This window comes from Sceloporus undulatus, chromosome 8 (assembly GCF_019175285.1).
Source record: "Sceloporus undulatus isolate JIND9_A2432 ecotype Alabama chromosome 8, SceUnd_v1.1, whole genome shotgun sequence".
Classification (NCBI taxonomy): Eukaryota; Metazoa; Chordata; class Lepidosauria; order Squamata; family Phrynosomatidae; genus Sceloporus; species Sceloporus undulatus.
Window position 1 is genome coordinate 17,524,316 of NC_056529.1, and position 14,107 is coordinate 17,538,422.

The following is a 14,107-nucleotide window of genomic DNA, read 5'->3' on the forward strand; positions in this document are numbered from 1 at the left end:
ATAATAATAATAATAATAATAATAATAATAATAATAATAATAATAATAATCCCACCCTTATGCACAACGCAATGGGCAGCTTACAACATTAAAAGTACATTCCGTAACATAACCCCAACCCCCCCCTTTAAATACAATTAAACCATTTATAATTTAAAACATAATTAACTCTATAACAATAATAACAAATAAACAATGACTATAGACAAATCAAGGGGTCAACGATTTATGTTTTCTTTTGGTGGCTGGGCATCTATTCAGGAAAGGTTTGCTGGAAGAGATATAGTCTCCAGAGATATAGTCCAATGTTCAAACCACTATACCGTTTCTTTAACCTTCCATTTTTTAAATTTTTGATGATAAAGAATTATGTATGTATAGAATTTATATCTTCCTCCTCATAGCAAGATATTTGATTGTAGGCCAGGAGAATCAAAAGTATTAAACAAAAGAGTCATTAGCCAAAAGTATTACTGTTCTCCTTAGTGTTGGATCAAGCCCCCCTTGTGCAAAAACTGGTCGTTTAGGTGCATAGAGAATTAAGCAAATTAACATTCATTTACTGAGAGCTTTTGGTATTTGATGGCAGTCTGGAAATGTTGGGTCCTGCATCTTATTGGATGTTTCTTTATTGTTGCTTAGAGTGGAATCTATGTCCTTACTCTGCTCGACACTTTCGCCGCAGGAACGTCCATCTTGTTTGCTGTCCTAGTGGAAGCCATTGGCGTTTCTTGGTTTTATGGTGAGTTGGCAGACAGAAAAGAAGAATATTTCCATTGGTTTTTGACTGGGAACGGATGCAAAGCCATAACTGAAAATAACATTGCAATAGCACTGCAGGAAAGGAACTTAATCTCTGGTTTAAGTTACAATTATAAGTGCCCAGGATTGTCAATAGACACTCTGTTGGCCTCTTGTGTTTCTAATTATTCTGGTTTTTCTTTTCTTTTGAACAAATGCCAACATGGCAACTAAAGAAAAACACTGATGTGGCATATTGTTGTTGATGTGTACCTTGAAGTCCATTTCTGACTTATGGCGACCCTAAGGCGAACCTATCATGGGGTTTTCTTGGCAGGTTTCTTCAGAGGTGGTTTGCCATGACCATCCTCTGAGGCTGAAAGAGTATGACTTGCCCAAGGGTGACATATATGGGTTTCTGAATGGGAAAAGATTGGTTCTTCTTTTGAACCACTCATGAGCTACAATGTAGGAAAATATGCAATTAAAATATGTGTTCTTGTAGCCTTTCTATCTTTATATTAATTGTAACTGACAGGAAAAAAGGAAGACGTGTTTCCAAGTGTTTAGTGGTTACTTAAACTTAATTGCCATGGCAATTAAAATGGTGTCAGCTTGGGTTATTTTTGCAGTGCAGATGCACCCCATAAAGACAAATGTATTTTTCCCCCTTCCCTGCAAAACAAAAGCCTTCCTGCCCTTAGGCAACCAGCACGAAGCTTCACCTTAACTGGAAAAATCAGCTCAGCTCTTGCGATTAGTTGTGATTCGACATCTTAAGGCACCCTTTTGCCCTCCGATGCTCTCCATATGTCAATAGCCGGCAGACATAGCCACAGACTGGCCATGTAAAGGAGACAGTGAGATGAATGTTGCTTTCCCCCTCTTCCTCGCCACAATCATAACACTGCTAGGCAGGCAGCCAAGTGCCTCTTTTCCTCCTTGCAAATGAAAATGAATGCACTCAGATAACCTGGGCTGGAAAAGCTTGTGCTGTATTTATTATAAGAGCCAAACACAGCAGGGCAACCTGGGGGAAATGGGTTCTTAATCACACACGCTCCTGCCAAGAAAGGAGCGAGGAAGCTTCCGACCTGCTCCCTTGAAGGCTGGGCGCATAGTATTAATTATGCCCTCAATTACAGTTTTCCCGTCTTCTTGTATAAATGCTGGTGATAGCAGGGCATTGCATGCTTGGGCTGGGGCAGGTAATTTCCACTCCTCCTCTGCGCCGAAGCCATCCTTCAAACAGGACACAAACAGAATGAAGTCTTTAAAAAAAGGTTAACTCCTCCGTTCTAGATGGCTTTCCTAAATCCTAGTTCGAAAAAGTTATGACAATTTCCAGAATTCTCTAGCTTATATGAGCACTTTTATCAGCTGTACAGAGAGCCAGAGTGGCATAGTGGCTTGAATGTAGTCATTTCTCTGAAGATGCCAGCCACAGATGCTGGCGAAACAAGGCCACATAGCCCAAAAAAACCACAAAAAGCTATGGATGCCAGCCACGAAATCCTTTGACTTCACATTAGTCATTGGACTGTTGGACATGTTGGACTACGACTCTGGAGACTAGGGTTGGATTCCCCCCTGGACCATGAAACCCACTGGACAAGTTGCACACTCTCAATCTCAAGGGAAGGCACCAGCAAACCTCCCCTGAACAAATCTTGCCAAGAATACCCCATGATACGTTGTGACTCCCAGAATTCTGCACCTTATACAACCCACTTTTATAAGCTTTATAATAGAGAGCCAGCGTGGCATAGTGGACTGAGTGCTGGACTATGACTGAAGACCAGGGTTCAGTTCTTTGCTAGACCATGAAATCTTGGTGACCTTGAGCAAGTCACACTTTCTCACTTTCTAGAGAGGCTCAAATGATCTCCTCCTTCCTATCCTGATAGGCATGTGCTGCATAGTGGTTTGAGTATTGGACTACAACTCTGGAGACCTGGCTTCAATTCCTCGCTGGACCATGAAACCCATGGGGTGACCTTGAGACCCATGCTCTCAGCCTCAGGGGAAGGCAATGGCAAACCTCTCCTGAACAAATCTTGCCAAGAAAGCTCCATGATGCAGTCTACCTTAAAAGACGACTTGAAGGCGCACCACTGCAACAATAAGCTTTATCTATTTCAGAGGGACCTGAAAGTGCCATCTGCACTACAACACAGATCTGTGATCTGTGGTGAGGCTAAAGACCACAAGGTCAGATTGCTGGAGTTTACGGCTGTAAACCTATTCAAGATAAGCACCTAAGGCATAAGACAAGAAAAGTGCATTTTGTACATGCAAGGGTTTTTTTTTTGGGGGGGGGGCAAAATGTTATTTTGCACAAACAGCTATTGGCAGGAAAATTAATAACAAAGTTCTTGCAACCATTTTTTTTTTCATTTTAAGAGGTGTCCATATGCAATCGGTCTAGCAGTTTACCAGTTTTGCAGTGGGTGATCTCTTTCCCTTGAGAGTGTCAGTGTATTGAAAGAGCTTTTCTCACAGAGGGCAAAAACATCTCCGAGTGTACTTAGAAATCTCAGCTGGAGAGTTATAGTGCCTCCCCAACCTACAAATACCAGGATTCTGTAGGATGCAGCCATGACGGTCAAAGTGGAATCATAGCAAAATAATTGTGCATTATCAAAGGCGCTCTTGAGAGAAGCAAAGGGAACGAGAATTGCTTTATTGAAGTGGATCAATCCAACTCCCGAGACTTTTGGAGTATGGCTAGCTATTCTGAGGACTGTCATGATCAGCACTGAAAGTTCAGATTTTGGCACCACATCTCTGACAGCAACCACTGAAGTCGAACTGCATCCGTGAACCCAAGAAGCTCTTTAAGCAAAAGCAAGTTCCATGACGGGATCCACAGCCATTCATCATTTTCTCATTAAACTGAATAACTTGCTTTTGTTGAGAAACATGTTGACGTCCATTTATTTTGCTTGTTTGCTTGTTTGCTTGTTTTAAAAGACACTTGTTACTTGATTTTTGGCTGATGCTCTGACAACAGCTGCCAAAAAGTTTGAAAGGAATATAAGCAGATCCACATGCTTGGCCCAGAGAAGAAATCATTATGAGAATGTAGGATTGCCATCTTCAAATATTGGAAGGGCCTGTCACATAAAAATATGTTTTCTGTTGCGCTGGAGCAAAGGATCCAAATGACCCGGGGTCTTTTCTCATCCTGCAATTATAGGGCTATGATTCCACTTTAACTGCCATGGCACTATCCTATAAAATCCTGGGCTTGGCAGTTTAGGGAAGGGCATTTAGAATTCACAGCCAGAGAACTCTAGTGCCTGTCCAAGCTACAAAACCCAGGATTTCATCAGCTGAAGTGGATTCATTGTGATATAATTGTGTAAAATGAAAGGCCCAGGTTCAACTCAAAAGGGGAAAAATTACTTAATTAATTTTTTTTGGGGGGGGAGAAAGAATCATTTCCCCCCAAATGACCCCAAACATCTTCTCAGAGCATGGGGACATAATTTTTTGCCATGTTTCTCATGAGGCTGAGGATAGGCCTTTTTGAACAACAGGATCAACAACAAGGGAGAGTCCAAATTGGCAAAAATGTCCCCAAATCTCCTAGAGGACATTTGTTGCTGGAAAAAGGTAGCCATACATATATGTATGTGTGTACACACACACACACACACACACACACACACACACATACTTTTTTGCCAAATGCCCAGATTTGGGCGCATTTTTGCCAGTTTTGACTTGGGCAAGTGACAAGCTCTCAGCCTCAGGGGAAGGCAATGGCAAACCATCTCTGAACAGATCTTTCTAAGAAAACCCCATATAGGGTTAGAACAGCAGTTCTCAACCTGTGGGTCATGATCCCTTTGGGGGTCGAACGACTCTTTCACAGGTGTCGCCTAAGACCATAGGAAAACACATATTTCCTATGGTCTTAGGAACCGAGACACCACAATGTTATGGTTGGGGGTCACCACAACATGAGGAACTGTATTATAGGGTCACGGCATTAGGAATGTTGAGAACCACTGGGTTAGAAGGAACTTGAAGGCAAACAACAACTATATCACACACACACAGAGCAAAACAGTCCTGGGGAGCTACATATGGTCCACAGGCCATACTTTACCCACTCCTATTCTAAGATAACCATGCAGAGAACCCAATTTCCCAATTTCTAAGAGTCTGGAGGAAGTCAAAGGGTCTTTTTATGAAAACCAAGGAAAGAAATAGCAAGACTCATAGAGAAGAATGTTTTGCAACAGAGAAAGCCTCTTTTTAATGAATGTCTTAATCTCAAGTGTCCAGGTCTAGGCTTCAACCAGATCATTTTAATGCATGAGAGAATTACTGGTGAAAGTGCTCCATGAAATGCTTTGATGACAGCCATTCCAGCTGTTTCTATTTGGTCTCTTATCTTCATAGCACTGACTAGAATTCTCTCTCGCTTTCTGGTGCCCTTCTAGAAACAATAGCATCAAAAGTGACAATGCTCCTTAGTATAACAGTGTGAAGGCCTCCCTAGCTTGGGGAGATTACTTTTTGCGAAGTGCACCTGCCAGAATGCTGATGAGGATTCTGCAAAATCTAATCCAAAATAACTTTTCCAAGTCCCCTTTCTCAAAATTTTGGGCAGGTCTTTTCTTCAATGGTTCGACGTGACCATTTCTCCATTTGATACCAAAATCCTGTTTCTCCATTGCATGCCTTGTTTTGGTCACAAGCCTTCTTCAGTGACCTTTCAATTCTACTGCCAAGGACTTCTTAGGTACTTTGGCAACTTAGAAGGAACATTGAGGACACCATTATGCAAACAGTATGATGCCGGTTGAAATGCTCTTTCTTTCTTTCCCTCTCCAGAGAAAAGAATAGAAACGCAGCTTGTGAACTGTTTGGACTTGTGAAATTAATTCTGCTTGGAGTGCATAATTTCAAACTGGCTAGTGCATCCCTGAGGAAGTCAACATTAATCAACAACTTTTGTAAAAACTGCTTTTCTTCTTCACATTTTTCATTTACTCATGCATTCTCCAGATGTTCTTTCCCTTTACTTCATCCATCTCCTGTCAGCACTATGCTTAGGCTACATAAGGCCGCATTTCCCCCAGAGTCAAAATAAGGTCAACTTATACTTTCCATTTAATCAGCAGGTTATCACATTTTTCTTCATCCTCCCTTCCCAAAGGAAGACCATTCTGATTCCAAGGGTGTGCTGTGCGATCTTGGAAAAACCTTAAGCCTATCATCACAGAGCGATCTTTACTTTCTCTTGTTACGTACATTCAAGTTGATTCTGATTTATGATGACCCTAACATAGGGTTTTCTTGGCTAGGTTTATTCAGGTGTTGTTGCCTTCCTCTGAGGCTAAGAGATTTGCCCAAGGCCACTCAGTAGGCTTCCATGGCTAAGCAGGATTGACCCCTGGCCTTCCAAAATCATAGTCCAACACTTCAACCACTACACTGTAGATGGAGTGAGCATGTTTTCTGCTGCTCCAGGTAACAGAACACAAACCAATGGATTCAAATTACAAGAAAAGAGATTCTACCTAAACAGTAGGAAGAGCTTGACTGTAAAAGCTGTTCAACAAAGGAATCAGTTGCTTCATAGTGGTGGACTTTCCATCTTTGAAGGTCTTTAAACAGAAGTTGGATGGGCATCCTTCAGGAGAGCTTTAGTTGTGTTGTCCTTGTGGTCCCTTCTAGTGCTACAATTCTATGATTCTGTTATTGTATCCTGAATTTTTGGGCAGATTTGGCATGTTTTAAGCTATTTGGGGGTAAAATAATTCCCCAAAGAGCTTGAAAAAATAATTTGGGGGTGGAAAATTTGGAGGTATCTGAAGGGACATTTGGGAAGCAGTAGTTGGATTCAAGGGCCACATGTGGCACATGGGTCATACTTTTTGCACCCCTGTTTTATATCACTGTGTGTGTTGTGTGCCTGCAAGTCATTTTGGTCTTATGATGGCCCTAAGGTGAACCTATCATGGTATTTCCTTGGCAAGTTTCTTCAGAGGGGGTTTCCCATTGCCATCTTCTTAGGCTGAGGGAGTATGACTTTCCCAAGGTCACCTAGTGGTTTTATATGGCCAATTCAGGATTTGAATCCTGGTCTCCAGAGTTATAGCCCAAAGCTCAAACCACTACACCATGCTGGCTCTATCTATATTATTACATGAGTGTAAATATTGGTATCAAATGAGACTACACCATTTCTCTTGGAGTTTGCAGGTCCAGGGATGTGTGTGTGTGTGTCCATTTCTTAATGCCAGGGATTCTGTCCTGCTAGGATTTAACAGGCTCTTTAGCATAGTTTTATTCTGGGTTTGGGACGCATAACTGACTCTCTCTGCAGTTATCGTTGTTTTATTTGCTTCTTAGAATTTCCTCTGGCTTAACTGCCACCAGTTCTTTTTCTTTTCCCTCTGAGCTCACATTCCTACCTCTTTCCATGAATGAATAAAAGAAGAGAGGATTTCCAACTCACCTGTCTCAGGCAGTTAACCATGTTCCTTTTCATGGCCACATTGTGACCCATTGCTCTATAAAACATGATTTTGTTATGGCTGCAGGTAATGTTCCAACTGATCACTAGTTAAATCTGGCATGGCACCTCTCGTCTTCTGAGTTAATCTAACTCTTTCCCTCCCCGGCCTCCCATTCCCTCCCTCCAGTTGCTTTAGTGACCCTCGGGAATTACTGTTTAGCTCAAAGGCTCACTTGACATTTTAGCATCAACCAAAACAATTTCTTTATACTAAAATATATTTGTTAATCACCATTGAGCTGCACTTAGGAGAACTGGTGTGAAAAAGACAATTGTGAATGGTTTTAAGATGGTAGCAAACTGGGCATCGACAGTATTTCATGTCTCCAAAAAGAACAACCGTCTTGCTGATGTTTCCACCAAGTGTGACTACCGTTGACAACCAATTTACCACTATTTCTTGGTATATGCCAAAAGTATAATAATATCCAATGTTGTCAAATCGAGCTGCATGTTTTAAATATTTCTGGTCAATCTTCAGGTGTGGACAGATTCAGTGACGATATCCAACGAATGATGGGTTTCAGGCCAGGTCTCTACTGGAGATTGTGTTGGAAATTTGTGAGTCCAGCCTTTTTGTTGGTAAGCACTTCTGTTGTTTCAGTAGAAATGTTAGAACTTGAATATCTGTTTCTGGTAGCATATGCTTCCCTGCTTTTTGGGGTACAACCCAAAGGCATGGAACTAATCCACATCTTTGGATTCAGTTCACATAGATCTGTTCCAACCTTTTCTGCACTCATAATTGCTGTACTGGATGTCTGGAGAAAATTACCAGGACGTTTTACTTTAGTTTTGCTCCTTTATTGGTTTACTTCATGTGTTGTTCATCACTACAACTTAGCAGTTTTCCTTTGGCACATCTGATGGGAACTAGGAATCCAGAAAGGTGGACCACAGCTGGTTTTGTTTTCTATGGTCTAAATGGTCTAACAAAACCACATGATTAGAATTGGCAAGAAATGCCTTTGGGTTTTGAGGGGGGGGGTTAAAGTGGCTTTTAAAAAACAGTTCCAAGCAAAAACATTTTCCATATGTCAAAATGTTTAATTGCTACTAAGAGATTTAAAAGGGTTTCATACATTCAGTGCCTGAGTATTTCGTTTTTTTAAAAAAAATATGTAATAGATATCTCCCCGACTGCAATGGTCAAGATGCTGAAGTTTTCGTTTAGCCACAGTCTTTATTGAACATTAGATGAAAGTTCTTGACAGCACAAGAAATCAAAAAACCATATCTACAGGAGAACAAACCCCCATCACTAGCACTGACTGCTGCCCAGTAAGTCAGAACTGGAGTTGGGGAAGATTATGCCAGAAGATGCTACTTAGTTAAGTATGCTTAACAGTCTCTGGTAAATGGAATCAGGAAGGCGTCATTCAAAAAGTAACGCTGCTTGGGGTATGTGTGTGTTTGTGGACAAAAAGAAGGACTTCTGTATCTATGATTCTGTGACTGAATTATGTTTTATGTTAGTTTCTGAAGAACATGTTGTTGATGGCTGAGCTCACATCTCCAAAATGTATGTGGAGAAATCTTATAGCACCTTTGAGACTAACTGAAAGAAGGAAATTGGCAGCAAGCGCTTCCCTAGACTTCAGTCTACTTCCTCAGATGCATTTGATCCAAAATGTATTAGCCAGGTCTCATAAAGGGGCTGTTGTGAGATACAGAAGTCCCTCTCTTTGTGTGTGTGTGCGCGCGCGCACGCGCGTGTGTGTGCGTAATGGCCAAGATCAGCTGAAAATTATGACAACATAACATAGTGTCCAGTGCACTCAGATGTTTGGGTATGGCCCATTGTTTTTCCTTTTTCTCTGGTGGCAGACATTGTTCCTATTCTCCTTTCACTTGCCCACCATGGCTGGTATGTTTAAATTAGAATATGCACATTTTATGCTAACCTATTTTGGTGGTGCATTTCAGTTTGGGGGCAATTTGTAAATGGCTATCCTTATGTCTCCTCAAGAACAGTCCTCTGCAAATGAAGTCACTTGCTCTAGTATAAGCTGATCACTAGCTTCACTTTTTATCATGCTAAGACTCGGGAGGGGTGTTGTTCCAAATTCGGAGCGCTGCCAGGGAAAAACTGTCACTTCTTGCTGAAGCCTTGTCTTTAACATCCAATACCTTTAATTCAATATCTGAGTGGCAGGAGTAATAGCTGACATTATAGGCAAATCAAAACTGTTTGGGGCCTTTCTTTGTGGCAAGATTTAACTTGACACTCAGTATTAAACAACTAGGTGCTTATTCAGCTTGATCCCTTGTCTGACACATAGCTATTTGCGCTCGTGCTTTGCTTTTTAATAGCCAAGGATGCCATGGCTGAAGCACAAATGTGCAGTGCAGTTAACAGAAGCCATTGGAATTTTGGAATGAGAGAAGTGATCAGAATTTTAGGATTTGATACACATCCTAAAATACAATGCAAAAAAATAGTCTAACTCTTTACATAGTTATCTGCATATTGCTCCTCCAATATGTAAATGGAAGTCAAGCAGAGTTCTGAATCATGGCCAACAATCTGAAAACTAAATCTAAAAGTTGGAGGTTGGTGAAAGCAGAGATGGGAAGCATGTGGCCCTTCAAATGTTGTAGGACTGCAGCTCCCAGCAGTCTTAGCCAGCATAACTCAGTATGAGACATCCTGGGAGTTACAGTCCAACAACATCTGGAGGGATGCATGATTCATACCACTGATCCAAAAGTACTTTGTGGTAAGATAAATGTAAGGCCCATAAACATCTTGAAATGGTTTGCATTCAACAGCCGATTTTGATATGAAAAGTTTTTTCTTTCTTTCCAGTTTGGAAGAGATTTATATTTCAACAAAAACTGAAATGTATCTTCTTCTTCTTCTTTCCCCCGTAGTTTGTGGTGATAGTCAGTGTTACAACTTTCAAACCTCTGACCTACGATGAGTATGTCTTCCCACTTTGGGCCAATTCTGTTGGATGGGGTATAGCATCGTCTTCAATGATCCTTGTGCCTGTATGCATCCTCTATAAATTACTGAAAGCACAGGGGACCTTTAAACAAGTGAGTTTAAAACAATGAAATGTCATGGAAATGTTCTTTGTGAAATGAAAATCGCCGGTGTTAAGCTACGAGTTTGCTTTCCTTAATTCCACAAATGCTTTGCGGAGAGGTGACCTTTTGGAAACAGCTTTTAAGTAATTTGCCGTTTCCAGGGAGGATTTAGAACTCTTCTTTGCTTCCTCTCCTGGACATTTGAAGCTAAAGCACCCCAGAATCTGATCTATTATGGGACAAACTAGATAGAAGCAGAAGACCTACCATTGGTTTTCCCACTCCAGTATCTTTGTCTTTAGTTCAGAGCAGCTGTGGCAGCTGCTTTCATCCTGCACTGAATTCAAGAAGTGGCATGGGATCATCTGCCCCACAGATTGACTGATCTGCTGTTACAATGCCAAATGCTTATCATATTGGGTTTTGAAATACTTTCAGAAAGACAAGTGCAGAGAAGCCACCCTGTTCTCCCATTTTAGAGAACCTTGGTTTCTATGGTGAAAAAGCCCATCCCATTATTCTGCATTACAATTGTGCTGTGCTCTCCTTCCAATTACCATCTCCGAACTGTGCAGGTTTAGGTTTTGTGATCATATTAATTTTCCTGTCACTTGCCATTGGAAGGCTTGTTCTCTGCGCTGTCAAGAAATCCACAGTATGATGAGTTAAGACAAAATTGTCTCCCTTTTCAATGTGTCCTCAGCCTTTCGCTAACATAGCATGCGGGCATGGCTTTTGGTTTTCCACACTGAACATCTAACACTGGTAAACAGGATCAGAATGAGCTGCCACTTGCCACTAAACTGACTATCCATGATTGCATCCTTTGGTAGAGCAGCTGCAATGATAACATGAAATGGTCACTCTCTGGGCATGCCTACATGGGTCATTCACATCAGTTTCCCTCTGCCCTCACCTTGCTTTATCCACACAATACAGAGCCAAAACCCTGATTTGACTGTGGACAGGTCTACATGAAAGAAGGCCGATTATGCATAGAAGCTGTGCCATCTCTCCCTTAAATTGGTTTTAAAAACCTCACCATTAGCAATGCATTTTTGAAGCAATATTGGTTGGCTGTTTATACATGCATCCCACTGTGCCATTTGGTAGAGCCACTGTGCCCTTGCTGGCATGTATCACTCTCTCAAAGATCACAATGTGATGAAATCCCCACTGGGCCATGGAAACCCAATTGGGCAAGTCAGACTGTCTCTGCCGCAGAGGAAAGCAAAGGCAAACCCCCTCTGAACAAATCATGCCAAGGAAACATTGTGATAGGGTTGCCTAAGGTCACCATAAGTCTAAAAAGACTTGAAAGCACACAACAGCAATGACTAACAGCAACATCTTGGGCTTTTGTTTTTAAAATCATGTTTCAGCATCTGCTCATAATGGCCCAGAGCTTCCCCAAGTTCATTCCTGAAACATCTTTTCCAAAAATGGATCTGCAGCCTAGTTTTGAGGCCTTTTGCTTCCCATCTTTATAGGAAAGGGATGAGTCTTTCAAAGAAGGAAATTCCAGAGGATAAGCTTTACCTAATGATTTAACTCAACCCAGTGGAGAATTACACATATGCCAAAAGTTTCAAATACTGCAATAAAGTTGATCCACAAACAGATATTGGCCAAAGAGTTCCTTCCTTAATACATGCACAAATAAAGATTTCCATTAAAAATGACTTTCTCTTCTCCCCATGTCATCTTTAGAAACTAGCCTACTGCATCACACCTGAGAATGAACACCATCTTGTAGCACAAGGGAACGTGAGACAGTTTAAGGTGAGTATTCTTCTTATTCTTTGCTTCCAAACCTATAAAGAAATTTGTGTGTGAGTGTATTTGTGTAACCAGTTTTCAGCCATGTTGTGAGGGTTTTATTTTGAAGGAAGCATAGAAAACGAGTTGCACTGGATCAAAACAAATACCTATCTTGACCAACATATTGTTCTCAAAATGACCATCGTAATGAGAAGCCCATAGACAGGCTGTGCTTGTGTCTCCCTGCTGTGGGCACTGAGAAACCTGCTCCCCTTTAAAAATGGAAGAAATACATAGCTATCATGGAAGAAAACTGTTGACAGCTTTGTCATTCTGTGAATTTGTCTAATCCCCATTTAAAACCATCCAGGTCAGTGACAATCATGGCATTTAAGAATGGATTTATTCATTGCCTGAAAGACGAGTATTCATAGTACAATTGGCCCTCTGTTTTTGTGGGGGAGCCATTCTGGAAACACCCCCCCCCCCCCCCCAAAAAAAAAACAGAGACTCGTGCATATTCAAGCCCCATAGGCTTGAATGGGGTTCCCTCATTACAAACAGTGGAGATCGCTGTTCTGCAGATTTTCAGGTCACGGATCTAAGATCGGCAAGTTAGGAGGGGTGACTCTATTCATAGCATTCAACATTCATTTGATGTCCAAATTCTGTGTCTATTTTTACAAATGGAGTAAGAGTAGAGGTGGTTGTTGTTGTTATGGGCCAGTTTTCTACATCAGTATCCAACAGACCTCCCCAAACGTGATGAAAATGTCATTCACTCATGCTCTGAGAGAAGGAGGTCCGTTCTGCTGGTGATCAGAGCACAAGTGAATGATATTTCTCTCATGTTTTCAGGGGACATTGGACCAGGAAAGATTACTAAGTAGCTGATAGAGAATACTGGCCACCAACATCATCACCATCACCATCGTTTTGAATTGTACCCTGCATGCTTGTCACTGTACCAGAGGTATTCATTTTGAGAACGCCAGTATAATTTAACGGGTTTTTTCAACCAATTCTTGCTCTCCCTTGCAGCTCCAACACTGGCTATCTATATGATGACAGAAATATCCAAAGAAAAGTCAGTATATTATAAAGCTGTATTGGGAATACCTGAGAAATCACCATCAACGTTCTCAACCATGTCTGGTCCTAGTTGGCTGGCTGGCTGGCAGGCAAGGAAGATCATCTCCAGGTTACTGTAGGTGACAATTCACCTTCCACTCTCTGGGTCCTGGCCATCTAAATTTTCCTCAAATGAGTTTCTCAAATGGCTTGTACTGTTCTTTTTTATTTATTTATTTTTTAATTTATTAGAATGTGGTGATCAGCATGTGCTGACTTTGATCCTGACCAAAAAAGAGTTGTCTTTGCTGGTGACAGAAGCAAAGACGGGAGGATAATAATCAACTTTTAGTTGGAGGATTTTTTTTTTAAATCTAGGGCAAAGCAATGAAGAGAATATTTTATATTCCTTTAATAAAGACTTGGTTTGGCTGGGAGAAAATTCTGTAGGCATTAGCTAGTTCTGAAAGAGTCGGATGCCCATCAGCAGGTTCACATGTGCATTGTCAACATCTGATTGTGAAATCATAGAGTTGATGAGGACCATGTAGGTCATCTAATCCAATGCTGGAAATCCAAAGCTACAGCACTTTCCAACAAATGACTGCCTAACTCCTGTATGGCTACTGTTTGAGGATCTCCTCCTTTCACAGCAATGCGATCATGGAGTCATAGAGAATCCAATAATAACAGATCTGCAGGGGACATTCTAGGCAATCTAATCTAACCTACCATCCTACACTATACAGGAAATCCTAAAATAGACAATCCCCAATAGGTGGGCAACCTGGTTCCTACTTGAACCCTCACCACTACCAAGGAGAGTTTACTCATCCTTCTAGGTCAGGGGTTCCCAACCTATGCTCCGAGGAGCCCTTAGGGCTTCATGTGCACTTCCCAGGTGCTCTGCGGCAGCTCAAGGTAAAGGAAAGAAGTAAAAATTGAATGAAACTAAAGAGCAAG

The 14,107-nt window shown here is 41.4% G+C and overlaps 1 protein-coding gene across 1 annotated transcript in view; it reads left to right on the plus strand.

Annotated features, from left to right (window-relative positions):
• The window catches only part of SLC6A2 (solute carrier family 6 member 2), a 52,111-nt gene extending 38,684 nt beyond the window's left edge, over window positions 1-13,427 (plus strand). Inside the window, exons 10-14 of the mRNA XM_042437909.1 lie at window positions 643-742; window positions 7,761-7,861; window positions 10,154-10,321; window positions 12,023-12,094; window positions 13,115-13,427. Coding sequence (XP_042293843.1) covers window positions 643-742; window positions 7,761-7,861; window positions 10,154-10,321; window positions 12,023-12,094; window positions 13,115-13,138 — 465 coding nt within the window. The 3' untranslated portion in view covers window positions 13,139-13,427. The remainder of the gene's footprint in view (window positions 1-642; window positions 743-7,760; window positions 7,862-10,153; window positions 10,322-12,022; window positions 12,095-13,114) is intronic.
• Window positions 13,428-14,107: the final 680 nt, after the last annotated feature.